This window comes from Cylas formicarius, unplaced genomic scaffold, assembly GCF_029955315.1.
Source record: "Cylas formicarius isolate icCylForm1 unplaced genomic scaffold, icCylForm1.1 PGA_scaffold_5__7_contigs__length_24384050, whole genome shotgun sequence".
Lineage (NCBI taxonomy): Eukaryota > Metazoa > Arthropoda > Insecta > Coleoptera > Brentidae > Cylas > Cylas formicarius.
The window spans coordinates 24,154,415-24,169,372 of record NW_026844341.1 but is presented as its reverse complement, the minus strand read 5'-3'; the positions used below and the strand labels follow the sequence as shown (position 1 = coordinate 24,169,372).

Sequence of the window (14,958 nt, the reverse complement as noted above, 5' to 3'; positions counted from 1 at the left end):
GACAGATATCGCCACCAGGTTCGAAATTACGGTTTAACCACCAAGCCACCCCATAAGACCCAGGCAAACACCGACATCAGTCGATTATTTTTTTCCCAGTTATTTAAATGTAGAGTTGAGGATGTTATTGCTACTCTCTCAGAAGCCAACAAGAAGAAATGTAAAAAAAAACACATATTAGGATCATAATCAAAATTTATTCAACACTTAGCGACCTGAGTGGGTTTGTGGTGTGGTTTAAGTTAAATCGGGACGTGCTAGTTTTGGTGCTACAATGTCATGCAATTCCTGGATCAAATTTCGCGCCTTTGTCAACGTCAACACTAATTCGCAGCCACGATAGTCCGATTTTTATTTTGTATAGGCAAAAACAATTTAAACTCCGCCGGCAATTCATCTTCAGAATATAAACGATCAGAGAAATACACCCTACGTATACGACAGTTTGCGTGCACCTGGACGCGTAAAGTTTCGACGTAATTGGTACCGTAAGCCCTTCGGGTAAAGTCAGCAACATTAAACTGAATCTGGTTCCATCCCTCGTCTAATCTCATTGGCATGGTGCAAATGAACGGCTTCACTCTAGTCGTCGATTGGTAATTGCTCGCTCGGAAACGCCTCCGGACGTTTTTGTCGTCCAAAATCTGCAAAGCATCGCAAAAATCAACTACAACCTAGCGTTGAGATATTCAACCAACCTGGACTTCAAATGTAAAGTACTTTTTCAAATTTTTCACAATCATTACCAAGTAGGGCAGTTTTATACCCAACGTTTTTCTGGGATCCGCCGGGCAAGTGATATAAGTCGTGCTAACATTGCATCCGACTATTTCCAGTACCAGCGACTGGATATCTTCGTCCGTTATCCTTTTAATGTGGCCGTTTTTCACTTTCTTGTCCCAAATTTGCAACGGCTTGCTTCCGATGCTGTACAAAATCGACAAGAAACCGCTCTGAAACGTATTTTTAAACATATTTCTTACAAAAATTTGTTTTATTGTGCAGAAGGCTATTTTCTAATACTAAAGCATATTTACAGAGTTTGTTGGTTAGGTTTCATTTGTTGACGCGCGGTCGGTAACAGGCGTTTTGAAAGACTGCGCTGGTCCTCGCGTGCCATCTGTTGGAGCTGCGTGGAGTTTGAGAGATCGCTCTTAATGGAGAATTCGTTTGTTTCTTTTACGATTATCAAACTAAAAAGTGTTTTCCAAAGATACTTCCTGGATAATATTAATGGAAGTGATATACAGGATGTCTCTAAAAGGTGAGGAAAAATTTGAAAAAAATTCTAGAGATCAAAATATTCTGCTTTAGTTATTCGGCTAAAGGGGGTGTCTCGTGTTTGCGTCTTTTATCTACAACAAACCTGGCTAGAGTTGAAGTTTTTATGTTTCTGAGATATCAGGTACATTCTTTAAAAACTAATCGCTCTTGCCGAATAATGCGTCCACTTCTACCCATTATGAAATTATTCTTTAATTTAATGAATGATTGGGTTGAATTTACATTTAATCCAAGCCACTTGCCTAAAATCTAGCGAGTAAAATGTTCACCTCTTTGACGGTCTCGAGGAGCAAAACTATCAAACCGATCACCACCTCGCAAGTCAAGGAAGTGGAAGTAAGGCGCGATTAAAGCACTTGGAAACGTTACCGTAAGGCGTTGTTAGTCATTCGCCTGTGAAAGTCGCTGGTCGGTCGTTAATGTGTTCCGTTTGCAGTGCGTTGTTTACAAGTAATATGTAATACTTTTGCGTTCGGGAAATATGACTTCCACGAACACCGCCTCAGGTATTATTTTTAAATATACGTTGCGGCATAACCTCACTAAAATAATTGAAGGAGGGACAAAATTAATGATTATTAATGACGTGAATCTGTTCGATGAAATATACTGTTTAATAATCGCATATATAGCGACCGCTCCGGATACATTTCGCGAGGATATCCCGTTAAACCAGGCGGGCCTGAAGACGCCGAAATGGTACAAGTGCCACGACGACAGCCTCAGCGGCTCTAAATTCGTAAACGTCGCCTTTGGAACACTGACCGTCGTCATCACCGCAGCCCTCCTAATCCAAATCTACTACGGCGATTATCAGGTCCGTATTTTTTTAATTGCAGTTATCAGTTTTCGTGTGGTTACCGACTGTTTGCGTCACACGAGGTTTACTAGATATACCCATACATTTACTGTTTTCAATATGTTTTTTTTTTATTTTAATACCGGTTGCTATATATTTTAGGTTGTTCCGCATGGAAGCGTCGCCTCCGACAGCCTTGAATGTTCGAGGGCGGGCACGAAAATTTTAAAGGAGGGCGGCAACGCGGTGGACGCCGCAATTGCCTGCACTTTGTGTTTAGCCGTTGTGACGCCACACGTCACGGGATTAGATGCGTTAGTACGCCGTTCGCGTAGTGACTTTCTGTTATCGCAAACGTTCGTTTAATTTAAGGGAGGGGCAAATGATGATTTACAACCACCGGGATCGTCTCCCGCCCACAGTAATAAATTTCAGCGTCTCCAATACACCCACCCTAAAATTACCCTTTCTGGTGTCGGGATTGGCTTACATCCACCGACAACGCGGCACCTTACCCTGGCATGATCTCGTTAAACCCGCAGCTGACCTCGCCAAGTATGTACTTACGTCCGTTTAGATCAGAGAAAAACGAACATTTAGAGAAGCGTCAAAGCTTGTGGGTATCTTTAATGTTCAGGGGTGCCAGTTTTGATGACCTTGAGTTGACGCGTATATCCACATTATTGAACTGAGAGAATGATAATAATTTACGTTTTCATACACTGATCAAACGTTCTGAAAAATTAATAAAATTAAAGGTACCATATTATGCATTCAACAACGTAGTAGGACTGTGACAAGTGATTATGAGACAATGCTTAATAAGTTCTATATGGCGCGTATGCAGAATACTCGAAAGGATTAATGCAAAAATTGCTTTCTAATATTTGGTAAATTATTACAAACTAACACAAATACCTTAAGCGTTGTGAAATCCGCGCCCTTTTTTAATTTGAAGGTAAAAAATGCTACTTGTGTTGCAAAAGGTGGAAAATCGGATTAAATTTAACAGCTTACAAAATACTAAAATACAAAAATTAAATAAATGGACAATACACAATAAATTGCTAAATCATTTTAAAATTATATGTCAAAATCAAATTCCACCAAACCAAATAACACTTTGTAGCTTTTCTATGGGTTCGTTTTTCTATGGTTTAGATACCGTAAAAGGGATCTTCCGCGCATGTCACTAATTAGACACAATCAAACGGGAATTATGAGCCATTTATTTCTAAACGGTCATTTTCTCTCTTGAAAATTTAATGGTATCTGGTAATATTTTGACAAAATACTGGCGGAAAAAATGTCATATTCAAACTGAAAACTGTCGAATCGAAAGGTTTGGATCGCACGCGACGTGCGCTGCTTCCATCCATTTAGGTTAGGTCGTGCGAAAACCCGCTTTGTCCCACAGGAACGGTTACGTCGTATCGAAGATGCTGGTACAGGCAGTGAACAAGGCAAATGCGCAACATCGTTACGGCCGTTTGGAGCCCGGACAGCTGCTGTCGCACCAGGTTCTTGCAGACACCCTCGCAACGATCGCAAATATTACCAAAGAAGGTCGGTGTTAAGCTCACTTTAAATTTTCGGTACATATCCCCGAATCGCTTACAGACCTGTATACAAACTACATCGACTCTGCTAACGAACCCGTCGGATCTCCAGCGATAAAATCAACATTTTACGGTTACAATATCTACGTTCCTGGGGTCGAGACGGTCGGACCCGCGCTGCTGGACAACCTTAAGGAAATCGAAAAGTATAACTTCACAGACGCCGCAGGGGCACCAGTGCCCCAACGCTTTCACGCCCTCGTCGACGCCACGCTCGGCACTTACAAGAAATTTAACCTTTCCACGAGCTTCCATCAAGGCACAGGTTCAAATGTTGCGGTTATGGATTCCGACGAGAACTACGTGTCGCTTGTGACGTAAGTATTGCTAGCGCTAGATTTTCTGTAATCCCGCAGTTTAGATATTTGGTAGGCAGTGAAATTTGAACTGCGGTTGTATAACATCATCCTGCCGTGCAGTGTTGCCAAACTGCTATATTTATTCGATTTAACCAGGAAATTATACAAAATAGTAAAATTGTGGTTATATTAAACTGTTTCGTGAAAAATTCCATCTCAGATTAAAATATGGAGTAATAAAATTCACATCATTTTAGTTTTTCTATTTCACTTTTAAATTTAACGCATGAACAGAACAATGAGTGAAAAATGACATCAAATTTTTTTCCAACTCTTGCCATAAAAATTTTTTTTTTAAAAAGGAGTATAAAAGTATAGTATGATAATTGAATATTTGGCAACAAGGGGTGAAAAATTCCAAGGTTGCGCCAACTAACAATTTTGGTATCTATGTTGGTAAGACGTTTTCGTCTTCAGGGGCATGTACGACCTGTTCGGCGATAAAGAACAGAACGAGTTTGTTTACGTGCAAGACGTAAAGGAGAGACCGCGACCTTGCAGCCGCATCGCCCTCATAGTGACTGACAATAACTTTATCTGCGGCCGTAGAATCGTTCTGGGGGCGGACAACGTCGCGATGGCCACCCAACTTCTAGCAAATCTTGTAATTGGCGGACAAAATGTCACGGAGGCGATCGAGAGCGCCAGATTTCACGTTATGACCGATGGAACAATCGGAGTTGAAGTCGCTCGTTCGCCTACTTTTTCGGAATCGACCGTTCGGTACTTTGAGGAGATAACAGGGAACAAGGTTGTCGCAATTGACGAGCCTTACAATAGCAGTAACAGCGTGGAAAAGTGGAAAGACGATTTGGTTTCGCATTCCGACAGTCGTGGCGGTGGAATAGCGAGCCGGTTCTAGATTGTGAATTGTGATCTTGTGATTTGTACTTAATTGTTATTTATAATTGTTGCACAATTAAAAATAAATTAAGTTTTCTATCTTGTATATGGATTATCAGAAACTTTGTTTTTGGGAAGTGTACTAATAAAAGTATAGGAGAAAAGATGGTTTTCTTCGTAGTCGTGGCCGAACGATCCTCGCGTGTTTCCGATAACTAAGAAGAAGAAGAATCGGCATTGCCAGACTGTCATTGATAGCAATGTTTTGTTGACATTCGTGGGTGGAAGATGTTAGGTGTGCGTGTGACCAGTTTTAACGAAAACCTGGGGGAACCTGAACAGGATGCGAATTCTGCGCTTACGGAACTGGATAAAGGTAAGCCGAAATCAGCAGTAAGCCGGACTGCAGAAGATATTTGCAGGCTTGAGGTCGGGAAAGGTGGGCGAACAGTGCGAGGCCATAGTCAGGTTTCCGAAATTATTCGAAAAGTACCCGTTTCCGATTCTGATAAACGCGTCGTTATTGAAATTGGCCGATGTATTTCGCATGGGGTGAGTCGTTCAGCCTTTGAAAATTGTGCGGTTACCGTCGATTTGTCGTAGCAATAATTTTCTGCGGCTATGCGTTCTGAGAGTGTGCCAGCAGAGCGAAAAACACCTAGACAAAATATCAAACGTCGACGAGTTCGTCAGAAGGATATACAGCGTCATTCATAGCAACGACCCGATCGCTCGGGCCGTCACTCTAAGGACTTTCGGCGCGGTAGCCGCTATTATTCCTGAACGGCAACAGATTCACCACAGCATTAGGGGGAGCTTGGATTCTCACGACAACGTCGAAGTGGAAGCTGCAATTTACGCCGCTATCCAGTTTGCAGCTCAATCAAAGTAGAAACTATTGTGCGTGTTGTCACTAGATGACCGGGTCATATTTTTAGGACGTTTGCCGTGAGTATGTGCAACAAGGTGTCCGACATGATACAAAGACAAGCTACGACTGCTAACATGAAGCTGCAATTGATACCGATCTTGCAATATATGCATCACGACACCAATACAGCTGCCATGGTACGAACTTTGTGTTTGAACCTGTTGCCAAGCTATCCAGCTCAAGATTTCGTTTTGGTTACCCTAAACACCTTGACCAAACTGGCGGCCACTACCCTAGTTGACATTCCCAGTCAGGTGAGGTTGTATCAGAGAAATTATCCCACATATTACAGAAATGAATTATATATGGTGCAATTTATGTGATATTAAGTTTCACAAATAAATCCTAGATAGGAAATATATGGGCTGGTTGATGGGCTCCTGTTTATAGTGAATTTTTGCATGTGAAAGGTGACTTTGTTGCTGAAATACTTGAAAAACGACCCGCGTTGGGAAGTCAAGTTGAAGGCTCTCGAACATTTGTACGAGTTGGCGCGTCCGGGGGCGCACCTGTGGCCGCCAGGGGCCGTCGACGAGATCATAGAGTACGCGTCGTCGACCGAGCAAAACCGGATTTTAATGCCTGCCCTTTACGTCCTCCAGGTACGACGCCGCCGACGTTGTCAAATCCAGGCCGTTGAGCGCATGCGTTTTTATACAGGTGCTAGTCGAGTCGCCGAAAGTGTGTTACCATCACCGACACGCCGGCTCCAAGTTGCGGGAACTCTGCTCGAAGCATTCGTACTCGATGGAGGCGGGAATCGCCGCCCGCGCCATACAGATCGTCACCCAAATCTTGTGTTGTTGTTTCGATGAACGCCTCGACGTCGACGACGCCGAGGACGTCATCGTCGCAATCGAAACGCTGATACTGGTGCTCACGTTCGGTGATCGCGGCTGCTCGAAGGACCTGAAAGCCGCCCTAAAGTGCGCGGTGAGGCTGTGCAAGGCGGAGCCGCACTACTGTCAGACGTTCGTTGAACTTCTCGGTTCTAGGTTGACGGACGTTAACGGTAAAACTCATTGGGCTATGGGCGCGTACCGACAGACGTATAGAGTACAATCGCAGCTGAACCTTTATTCCCGCGACATTGTAGTTCTAGTAGTATAGTAGTGCCACTTTTGGCGGGAAAATTTGGATTGTCGTTAACCTACGGGTGTTGGAGTTCTGGTAATGCAACCAGAAAACCCTCAACGCTCAACTATGTTCATCTTTTACTAAAAGCTAGAATTTTGTTTTTCCCAACAACCTTCAGTTTTTCACCCCCTAAAAGGTAAAAGGTAAAAAAATATCTTTTCTAGCCCGAACATAGCAGAAGTCGAACAATTCAGTTTTTTTTGACAAAAGTGGTTTATTCTAATTGTAGAAACTATATTCCTATACTACTGATTTGCTTGGCATTGGCTATCTCACTCTCACAGAAGTCGGAACGTTTTTGTTGATTTTCGTTTTAAGTAAGCACCCTGCAGCATTAGGAAGTGCTGTTAATTACGCGATTAGGTTATTGTTTGATAAGTGAAATAATTTAGAAGGAGAGACGTATTTTATTCATGATACTTGGTTCTTTATTTTGAATATCGAAGTGTACAATTTATTTTCACTAAATCAATAATTAATATTGAGAAATACGGAAAATTTCATTTTTATTATTTTTTAAGTAGTTTTAGATTCAGGGTTATGGTTAAAAGAACGGAAAAAGTAATAGGAAGACTATTAGATCGAAGTCCTGAAATCCAATTCAAATATTTATTTATATAAAAAAAAGTTTATTTGTAAAGAAACGACATAATACGTAAAAAAATAATTTTATTTTTTTTGTTAACAAATTTAAAATCGTCGTTGATGGTTGACTGTGAATATTTTTTGTGATATTTCCAAACTAAATCTTTTTTTATGAAAAAAAAAAATAAACATAAAATTAACTGACTAAAAGTACACACAGAATAAAAAAGTTTGAGATGTAACTATAACTTATATGAACATAATTGCTGTAGTGTAGTAATAACACAGAGGTAGCGGGGATGGTTTGCTGCAATGTTGCATTCTAGATTTTCATATTCATTCAAAATTTAATATTTTGCTGTATATGTAGCTTAAAATATTGGAAGATATGAAAATATTTTAATATTAATATGACATGTTAATTGTGGATTTCATAAAACATAGCTTGACTTATTTTTCATATTTCCTAATGCCAACATAGGTTTTTGTTAAAAAAAAAATATTAATCATTTTTGCACAATATTCATTTATAATAATAGAAGAATAAAAAAAGAAGAAGAAAAGAATAAGAGAACAATAAATAATAGAAGTCCTAGCACGCAGTTGTTTGTTGAGGTTAGAATTTTGTAACTGCCTTCTATTTTTATTTGAAAACCGAGGGGTGGGGACGTTGTCATATAACCACTGTGCGGCGATGCGCGCGCCGCTGACGTTCTCCCCTCCACAGATTACACGATCGTGGTCTGCGAAGCCCTGGGGGCCATCGGCAGTCTCGAACCCGAAACGCTGCTGCCTCTGATGGACGTGACGCTGAGACTGCTGACCGCCGCTGGCTCGCTGAGCGATGACGTTCAGACGCGTACCAAAATCATGCTGTGCACGCTGCTGTTTCAGATGATGTCGGGCCGTGGATGGACCCGCGAGGCCGAGACCGCGGTGCTGGCCGCGGCCTCGGCCGACAACAAGCTGTGGGCGAATTACTGCATAGGTAACAATAAGAGTAATGGGCTGGGTTTAAACTAAATCAAAAAGACCAAATACAAGGTAATTTTATAGAATACATAAAATGGTTTAATAGTTTCCATGGCAATCAATTACCATTATATGTTACCTGTAAATTTCAAGTTAACTGAGTTGGGCATTAAATCTTGTAATAAATTTAAGTATCTTGACGTAATTGTTGACAGTCATTTGATGTGACAATCGTATTTAATTTACGGAATTTTAGCATGAGTGCTCCGACAAAAATAGATTTTAATGATTACTTATAAAAGGAATAGGTGTTATGCAACAATACAAATTTTTAATGGATCGAGCAGTCCAAATCTTTTAAAATAAAATTCCTATTAGTTTATTTGTTAGTTAGTTATATTTTGTTATTTTATGTTGATATTCTGATAGCAAAAATTTTAAACTTACGGCCGTCAGTTTGAAGCGAATTTATAAAATCATGTAAGTTAAAGTCAAGTTTAACAATGGCCTGTAGGTAATAATAAAAGCGCTTTGACTGGAAAATGGAATGGATGGAATATTTTGTGACAATAAATTAATACAATTTTTGGCTAGTAGTTAGAATGGTTGGGAGGCTTGTGCCGCGGGTGCCGAGCTATCATCAAATCAGTTTCAGGCAGCGTTTTGAAGAAGTTAGCAGCATGTTTGGCGAAACGTCATTGAGACGGTCCACGCCCGATAATGATAATTGTATCAAATTTCAGAAAACATAAAACAGTCAAATGTGGTATTACTTAAAACGTCCATAATAACCAACCGCGTTTAAGACTCTGACTCTGTTGACGTAAATGCAAAATGTTAATATTAAGGTAGCATTCAAAATATGATTTTTTGTTTTTCAAATCTCAATAACGTAGGGTAGTAATGTGGAAAAAATGGAGTTTAATATTAAATTATTAATAAACCCTTTTGCAGCCCGGGCCGCGATACGTTACGGCCACCACCAAATTGCCCACCTCGTCTTCAAACAACTGACCGAGCAAGTCAGCTCAGAGCATTTTCACTTTTGGCTCGCGTGCCTGCGAGAGATGTGCCGGGCCGAGGCCCTGCTATCCAGCGACGAATCCGCCCCTCTTGTCACGAGACTAGACAAAGCGATCATCCACTACAACAAGGCGGTGGCGGCCCTCAAAGCGGCCAGCACCCCTTCCCATAATCTCGCGTTTCAGACGGAGTACATGAAAATCCGCGTCGAATTCCTACAGTGCCTCGCGCAGCTCATCTACACGTGCAACATCCTGTGCATAGTGCCGCCGCCCGCGATCGCGGCCACCATAGTGCAGAATACGCGGGACGAGCATCAACGCCACGGCTACATCACCAACCAGCTGCGCAAGTGCGCGAAAGAGTTCAAGAACTGTGGCGACCTGCACTGGAGGCTCTACCAGACGGCGTTCGACGCTGACCCCGCCACTCTCGAGAACATGCAAATGTGAGTATACTAGGTTCACTAGCAATACAGTTAGCTTTTACAAGTGTCGTCTGCGATTTTCCATTATCTAGCGCTAACTTTGTTTTGGAAGCTCTGAAGGAGGGCTGTCAAGTTCATGTCCTCTGCAAAAATCCTTATAGGCTCAAGGTCGAGCTTCCTCAGGGATCCCATCTCGGGCCCTTTCTTTTCAGTGTTTATGTCGTCAGCTGATTGTTCAAAGTTGCGAGATGCACAGCACAATACTATTCCTTATGATGTGATCTGATTGTAGTGCGGACCACTATATAACTTTACATATAAAGTGCTTTTCATCTAAGAACTCGAACTAACTGCAAAGTCATATCAAACTTTGGTAAATATAAAAATTTGTACCAATAATAGCGATTTCGAACAAGGTTTTTTTCAAATATTGCGTCCTGTATAATAGACGAAAACTCGAATATTGTAGTTCTTAACTGAAACTACACCAGTGATTTAAACCAAAATTCTTTGGGACTTGGAACGCATCTGTATTCACGTTGATGGCATTATATTGTATTACATAATACGCTGTTCTCGGAGGGAATTTTTATTGGGTTAGGTTCAATATTTGCATATCCCTGTTGTGTTAAAGTGTTTATTCGGCCGGTGCTTGGTAGATAACTAAATAAATGAATTTCGTGCCGCCGGAAGACTGCAGCAAATGTGCGTACTGACTGAGCAGTGTGTCGAGTGTGTGGGCACGGGCGGTGCCCGCATCCGCGACGGCCCCATGGAATTCGGCGGCACCAGGTCCGTCCGGCTAGAGTCGCGGCCGCTGGTGAAGGGGTGCGCGGACGCGCAAGCGGTCGCTCAGCACCTGCTGGAAGACTCAACTGTGGCCACGATCACGCACAAACAAGCGGAGGTGCTGAAAAAGATTGCCGAAGTGCTGGCTAGCGCGCCGCTACCGATCCCGAGGTACTTTTTCCAAGTGTTGCAGTCGACCAGTGTGAAACTAGCGATCTCGCCGCAGCCGCGCGTGCTTGGCGAGTTTATCAGCGTGCAGGCGGGCTCCCAGCTCGCCGTCAAGGTGGAAGGCGTGATCCAGCACGGCATGAAGGCCGGACTATTCCGAAGGATCCAGGAGGTCGTCATCGCCGTCACGTCGCAGTTGCAAAGCGGCAGCAAGAACAAGGAGGCCATCGATGCCAAGGTGAGGCGTGACGGCGCCTGCGGTCGTATTTCGCTAAAACCTGGCTTTTGCGATATCGCTTTTATTTTTTGGAGACAGAGTACGGGGGAATTCTGACAACTTAACGCAAATTGTAGTAGTAGTAGTATGAACCGGCGACTGGAAGTTTGCAGTCCTAGCAAACTAAAATTTTACTTTAATCTGCAACGTTGCCATGTTTTTACGAAACCACCGCGCGCTCGCTTCTTATGGTAGTTCAAACGTCCCATCGCGATTAGGCGCTGGAGCAGGTGTCGGTGTTGTCTCAAACCGTCAGTCCGCACAAGGACTTTTTCTCGGCGCAGTTCCTGCTCGCGTTCCCTAGGGGCGGCCAGTACTCGCTGGCAGTCGAGGCGTCGGTCGTCGACGAGCAGGGAAACGCCTGGAAAACGGGTCCCAAGTCGTCGTTAACGGTCAAAGTTCCGGACGAGCAGAAACTCGCTCCGATTACGGTCCCCGGCATGGCCAACAACTCGAACGTGTGAGTACCTGGTGGTTGGCGTGACATTATATCCCACGGGGACGCGACGATTCATTCATAAAATGAAACAAACATTTATGAATGACGATTGAACAGATTTTGGTGCAGCCAATCACATTCTACAGTTAGAAACATAAGTTTATGCTGTGCGATGTCACTATACGTTTATCTATGCAATTTTAAATGTCAACAACAATCATCAGAGAAGGGCTTAGGAATTTACTTCGCAATTGCTTGATTACGTTTTCTTTGTTTTTTTTGTTGAAGTCGGTACGCCAATAAGACTTAGACAATACGTCGGAAATGTTATTAACGTTATAATTTTGGAATTTTTCGGAAAAATCTTGAATTGTAAGATATTACTCATATCCATTTTAATAATAAGGTCTAGTAGTTTCCCAGGTATGACAGTTTTTCACCCTTAATGAAACAGCCTGTATAATTTTCAAAGTCTAAAAATAATTTTAGCACCCACTGTCGGCTTTCTATTTTTTATGCGCACGTTAATATTAATATTTACTTTACGAGTAAAAATAATATACTGTTTGACCTTTTTTTTTTTTGACTCACAAAGAGTTTGCTGCCTTTCAGTTTTGATGCTAATTTATTAAAAATGGATGAAGCCGTAATTGATAACATTTTGTTTGCCTGTGGTATAGTGTAATAAACGTTTCTTGTTTTCACCTTTTTCATCAGGAACCACATAAAAATATTCAGAAGAAACTGCCATTTTATTACCCATATTTTTTGAATTTGTAAAGCACTCAAAAATGTTGTTCATATTGTCATATTAGTACCTAATCACAAAAAAAAACCTTTAAACAAAAGCATCAAAATTCTTCAAAGAAATATCCGCAGACTGTGGAACTTGCACTTACAGATCAAGATTAAAAAGATAAATACAAAAAGTATATATTTTAATTATAGTATTTTTATGTGTTGTGCTAAGACAGTAACGCAATAGCATTTCTAACAGTGTCTTAATTTGACAAAATGACCAAAACCACATGCGTCGCTTTGTTCCGCAAAAATTGATGGGGAATCAATATTCGTGCACGGACGAACATGCCCTGTGAAAACTGAAGTTAGGATTTTTGTAAATGGTTATTCACCACTCTTAAACAGCTCAAAACCAATTTTGAACCACAATCGAAACGTCAAAAATACCATAGCACCTGACGTCTCCGAGAGGTCAAAATCTAGTACCATCCTATTAACGTAGTTCAGTGGTAATCGTTTGCGTTTAGAATGTGATTGGCGTTCGGCCCAGAAATATTCAGAGGTTGTCCGATCTCTGAGATGTCTTTTGGCGGAGGACCCATTTTTTTAAAACAGAAACTTAATTCGTGTTGCAGAATTTTGATGCCCGAGGACAATCTGTTCGCCAGGCCCGCGCAGAAGAAGCAGTAAATAAACCATCGTTGGTAAAAAATAGTCTTTTATTGTTTGAAAAATGTACAAAAATAACAAGCCCCCAGCAAAAAAATAAAAAATAAAACAACAACAAATTAGCCTAACCTGGCGATTTTTTGATTATTTTTAAACTCGACCCAGTCGACATAGCCATCCTTGTTGGTGTCCAATTCCCCGAGTAGGGCGTCGATGAGCTCCGACAATTTCGCGTCCTCAAAGAGGGGCGCTTCGTGGTTCACTTTCTTTTCGTCATCTAAAATTAAGGACTCCCTTTCGTGATAAAATGTCCGCAGACGCCGACGCCACTCCCCCCACCACCGCGAACCCCCATAGACGCACACACCTACTTAATGGGACCCAGGCTGCTGCTGCGGTTGCCCGCCGGTCGCCTTTTGCTGCGCCCTTATAAATTCCGGATAGTCGATGTAACCGTCCCGATCGGTGTCGTCGACGTTTAAGATCGGGTCGATTAAATTTACCAGCTCGTCGTCTTTGAAGACCTTCTCCTCCACCCCTTGCTTTTCCTTGCTACCCTGCTCTGAGACAAAAACACGAGACGCCACTCACACGAAAGCCGCAACCGACAATTAAAACTCGACGTTAAAATAGCACCAAATCAATTGGAACCGGGTGAGGTTAAAGTACCCAAATTGGAAGCTTTTGCTTTCCTTGCGCGCCTGCACCCAAGTCCAGTTAATAGTCCTTTAAATACATACATTAAGATTCAGAAAAAAGCACATACAATGCAGTATAAATATTACATCGATTGTTTTTCTTTAGAAACAAATTAAAAAATAGGAAGTATTTCTATCAAACACATTATGAGAATGTCAGATTTAAGTTTATATTTTCCAATCATCTTGACACAAGTACCAAAGCCGCATTATTTTATTTGCTATAAAAACCGCCCACAGATTAATGAAACTCACCGTGCCAATGTATCAGTGACTTTATCAACTCACAGCCATCCAGTTTATTGTTGTTGTCTCCGTCGTGCATTTTAAAGTAATGAAATTGTAATTCTTGTTCTGTCATTTTGCTCGTGTCGATGGGAACTTCAAGGTGCTCCGCAATATGCCTAAAACAATCCATAAGTGTTAAATGATCCGCCAGTACAAATGGCTGGCTTACTCTTTTTCGTGCTGAATATTTGCGGCGTTGAGAATTTGTTGGGGTTGCCCATGATGGCCTCCATGATGATGGCCACCACCTTGCGGTTGATGCTGGATCGGTGGTTGCTGAGGCTGCGCAGGTGCTTGGTACTGTTGTTGGGGCACTTGTTGGTACTGAGGGGGAGGTGCTTGTTGGTATTGTTGTCCAGGTACTTGTTGAACAGGTACTTGTTGGAACTGTTGCTGAAACTACATTCACATAGCGCAAACCTTTACACAACCATAAAAATTGGGCTTTTAACCAAATAAAATCGTCCTAAACATATGTTACCTGCTGATGTTGGTAATGATTTGGATTTATTCCGGGTGGCGCCCGTTGCGCAGTGATAACATTCACACTAATTAAAATCGAAATAAAAACTAATAACTGCTTCATATCGTTAGCAATTTTTCAAACTGAACATCCAACTAATTTGCATCGTTTCTGGACGTTTCAAAATATCGACGGACACGTCGACGCAGAAGCGCTTTTATCTGTCAAAACAGTGCCGTGGGCATCTGAGTTTTGCGGAGGAAACAAAATCACTACCAATTCGGAAAGCTGCCAGCAGAAATTCAACAATATATTTAAAAATATAAAAATTACGTATCGGTGGGGCAGGTATTTGGTAATAAAAATACATAAAGGGGTTATAGTTTGGTGCAAAATGGTTTTAACAAAAAAAAGTGTTGTATGTAGGAATGGCCAAACTTGCTTTTT

General features: G+C 41.7%; 4 protein-coding genes across 11 annotated transcripts; 2 read left to right on the top strand and 2 right to left on the bottom strand.

Annotated features, from left to right (window-relative positions):
• Positions 1–186: 186 nt before the first annotated feature.
• Positions 187–974, bottom strand: LOC132702521 (cilia- and flagella-associated protein 20). The gene is made up of 2 exons (XM_060671200.1): positions 699–974; positions 187–644 (listed from the first exon to the last, which is right to left on the bottom strand). The coding sequence occupies exons 1-2, from the start codon at positions 972–974 to the stop codon at positions 324–326; spliced, it is 597 nt and encodes a 198-aa protein (XP_060527183.1). The 3' UTR covers positions 187–323.
• A 164-nt stretch (positions 975–1,138) lies between these two features.
• On the top strand, positions 1,139–5,070 carry LOC132702518 (glutathione hydrolase 7-like). 2 transcript variants are annotated; one of them, XM_060671192.1, is made up of 7 exons: positions 1,139–1,264; positions 1,917–2,101; positions 2,246–2,397; positions 2,456–2,638; positions 3,501–3,649; positions 3,704–4,019; positions 4,479–5,070. In XM_060671192.1, the coding sequence occupies exons 1-7, from the start codon at positions 1,234–1,236 to the stop codon at positions 4,921–4,923; spliced, it is 1,461 nt and encodes a 486-aa protein (XP_060527175.1). In that variant the 5' UTR covers positions 1,139–1,233; the 3' UTR covers positions 4,924–5,070. The 2 variants fall into 2 exon arrangements, with proteins under 2 accessions (XP_060527175.1, XP_060527176.1); XM_060671193.1 differs by lacking the exon at positions 1,139–1,264 and adding an exon at positions 1,371–1,790.
• On the top strand, positions 5,053–13,190 carry LOC132702516 (integrator complex subunit 7). 4 transcript variants are annotated; one of them, XR_009618894.1, is made up of 11 exons: positions 5,053–5,280; positions 5,327–5,456; positions 5,508–5,792; positions 5,843–6,089; positions 6,246–6,437; positions 6,496–6,847; positions 8,285–8,545; positions 9,484–10,000; positions 10,673–10,939; positions 10,995–11,174; positions 11,432–11,571. XR_009618894.1 is itself a non-coding variant. In XM_060671190.1 (11 exons), exons 1-11 carry the CDS (start codon positions 5,193–5,195, stop codon positions 13,081–13,083), a joined length of 2,871 nt encoding a protein of 956 aa, XP_060527173.1. In that variant the 5' UTR covers positions 5,057–5,192; the 3' UTR covers positions 13,084–13,190. The 4 variants fall into 4 exon arrangements, 3 of the variants coding, with proteins under 3 accessions (XP_060527173.1, XP_060527172.1, XP_060527174.1); XM_060671190.1 differs by adding an exon at positions 13,029–13,190 and having other exon boundaries at positions 5,057–5,280; positions 6,246–6,379; positions 6,438–6,847; positions 10,673–11,174; positions 11,432–11,673; XM_060671189.1 differs by adding an exon at positions 13,029–13,190 and having other exon boundaries at positions 5,059–5,280; positions 10,673–11,174; positions 11,432–11,673.
• On the bottom strand, positions 13,095–14,746 carry LOC132702520 (multiple coagulation factor deficiency protein 2 homolog). 4 transcript variants are annotated; one of them, XM_060671197.1, is made up of 5 exons: positions 14,530–14,744; positions 14,218–14,447; positions 14,016–14,164; positions 13,434–13,624; positions 13,199–13,339 (listed from the first exon to the last, which is right to left on the bottom strand). In XM_060671197.1, exons 1-4 carry the CDS (start codon positions 14,632–14,634, stop codon positions 13,434–13,436), a joined length of 675 nt encoding a protein of 224 aa, XP_060527180.1. In that variant the 5' UTR covers positions 14,635–14,744; the 3' UTR covers positions 13,199–13,339. The 4 variants fall into 4 exon arrangements, with proteins under 4 accessions (XP_060527182.1, XP_060527181.1, XP_060527180.1 ...); XM_060671196.1 differs by having other exon boundaries at positions 13,209–13,339; positions 13,430–13,624; XM_060671199.1 differs by lacking the exon at positions 13,434–13,624 and having other exon boundaries at positions 13,095–13,339; positions 14,530–14,745.
• Between the last annotated feature and the right edge of the window lie 212 nt (positions 14,747–14,958).

Coding starts and splice junctions, on each gene's coding strand:
- LOC132702516 (XM_060671190.1), top strand. CDS start 5,193: ATGTTAGGTGTGCGTGTGACCAGTTTTAACGAAAACCTGGGGGAACCT. Junction 5,281..5,326: donor GCTTACGGAACTGGATAAAG/GTAAGCCGAAAT, acceptor AGATATTTGCAG/GCTTGAGGTCGGGAAAGGTG. Junction 6,380..6,437: donor GCCGTCGACGAGATCATAGA/GTACGCGTCGTC, acceptor TACGTCCTCCAG/GTACGACGCCGCCGACGTTG.
- LOC132702521 (XM_060671200.1), bottom strand. CDS start 974: ATGTTTAAAAATACGTTTCAGAGCGGTTTCTTGTCGATTTTGTACAGC. Junction 645..698: donor ACTTTACATTTGAAGTCCAG/GTTGGTTGAATA, acceptor GATGCTTTGCAG/ATTTTGGACGACAAAAACGT.
- LOC132702518 (XM_060671192.1), top strand. CDS start 1,234: ATGGAAGTGATATACAGGATGTCTCTAAAAG. Junction 2,102..2,245: donor TCTACTACGGCGATTATCAG/GTCCGTATTTTT, acceptor TATATATTTTAG/GTTGTTCCGCATGGAAGCGT. Junction 2,639..3,500: donor CCCGCAGCTGACCTCGCCAA/GTATGTACTTAC, acceptor TTTGTCCCACAG/GAACGGTTACGTCGTATCGA.
- LOC132702520 (XM_060671197.1), bottom strand. CDS start 14,634: ATGAAGCAGTTATTAGTTTTTATTTCGATTTTAATTAGTGTGAATGTT. Junction 14,165..14,217: donor AATATTCAGCACGAAAAAGA/GTAAGCCAGCCA, acceptor GGATTGTTTTAG/GCATATTGCGGAGCACCTTG. Junction 13,625..14,015: donor GTCACTGATACATTGGCACG/GTGAGTTTCATT, acceptor TTTTTGTCTCAG/AGCAGGGTAGCAAGGAAAAG.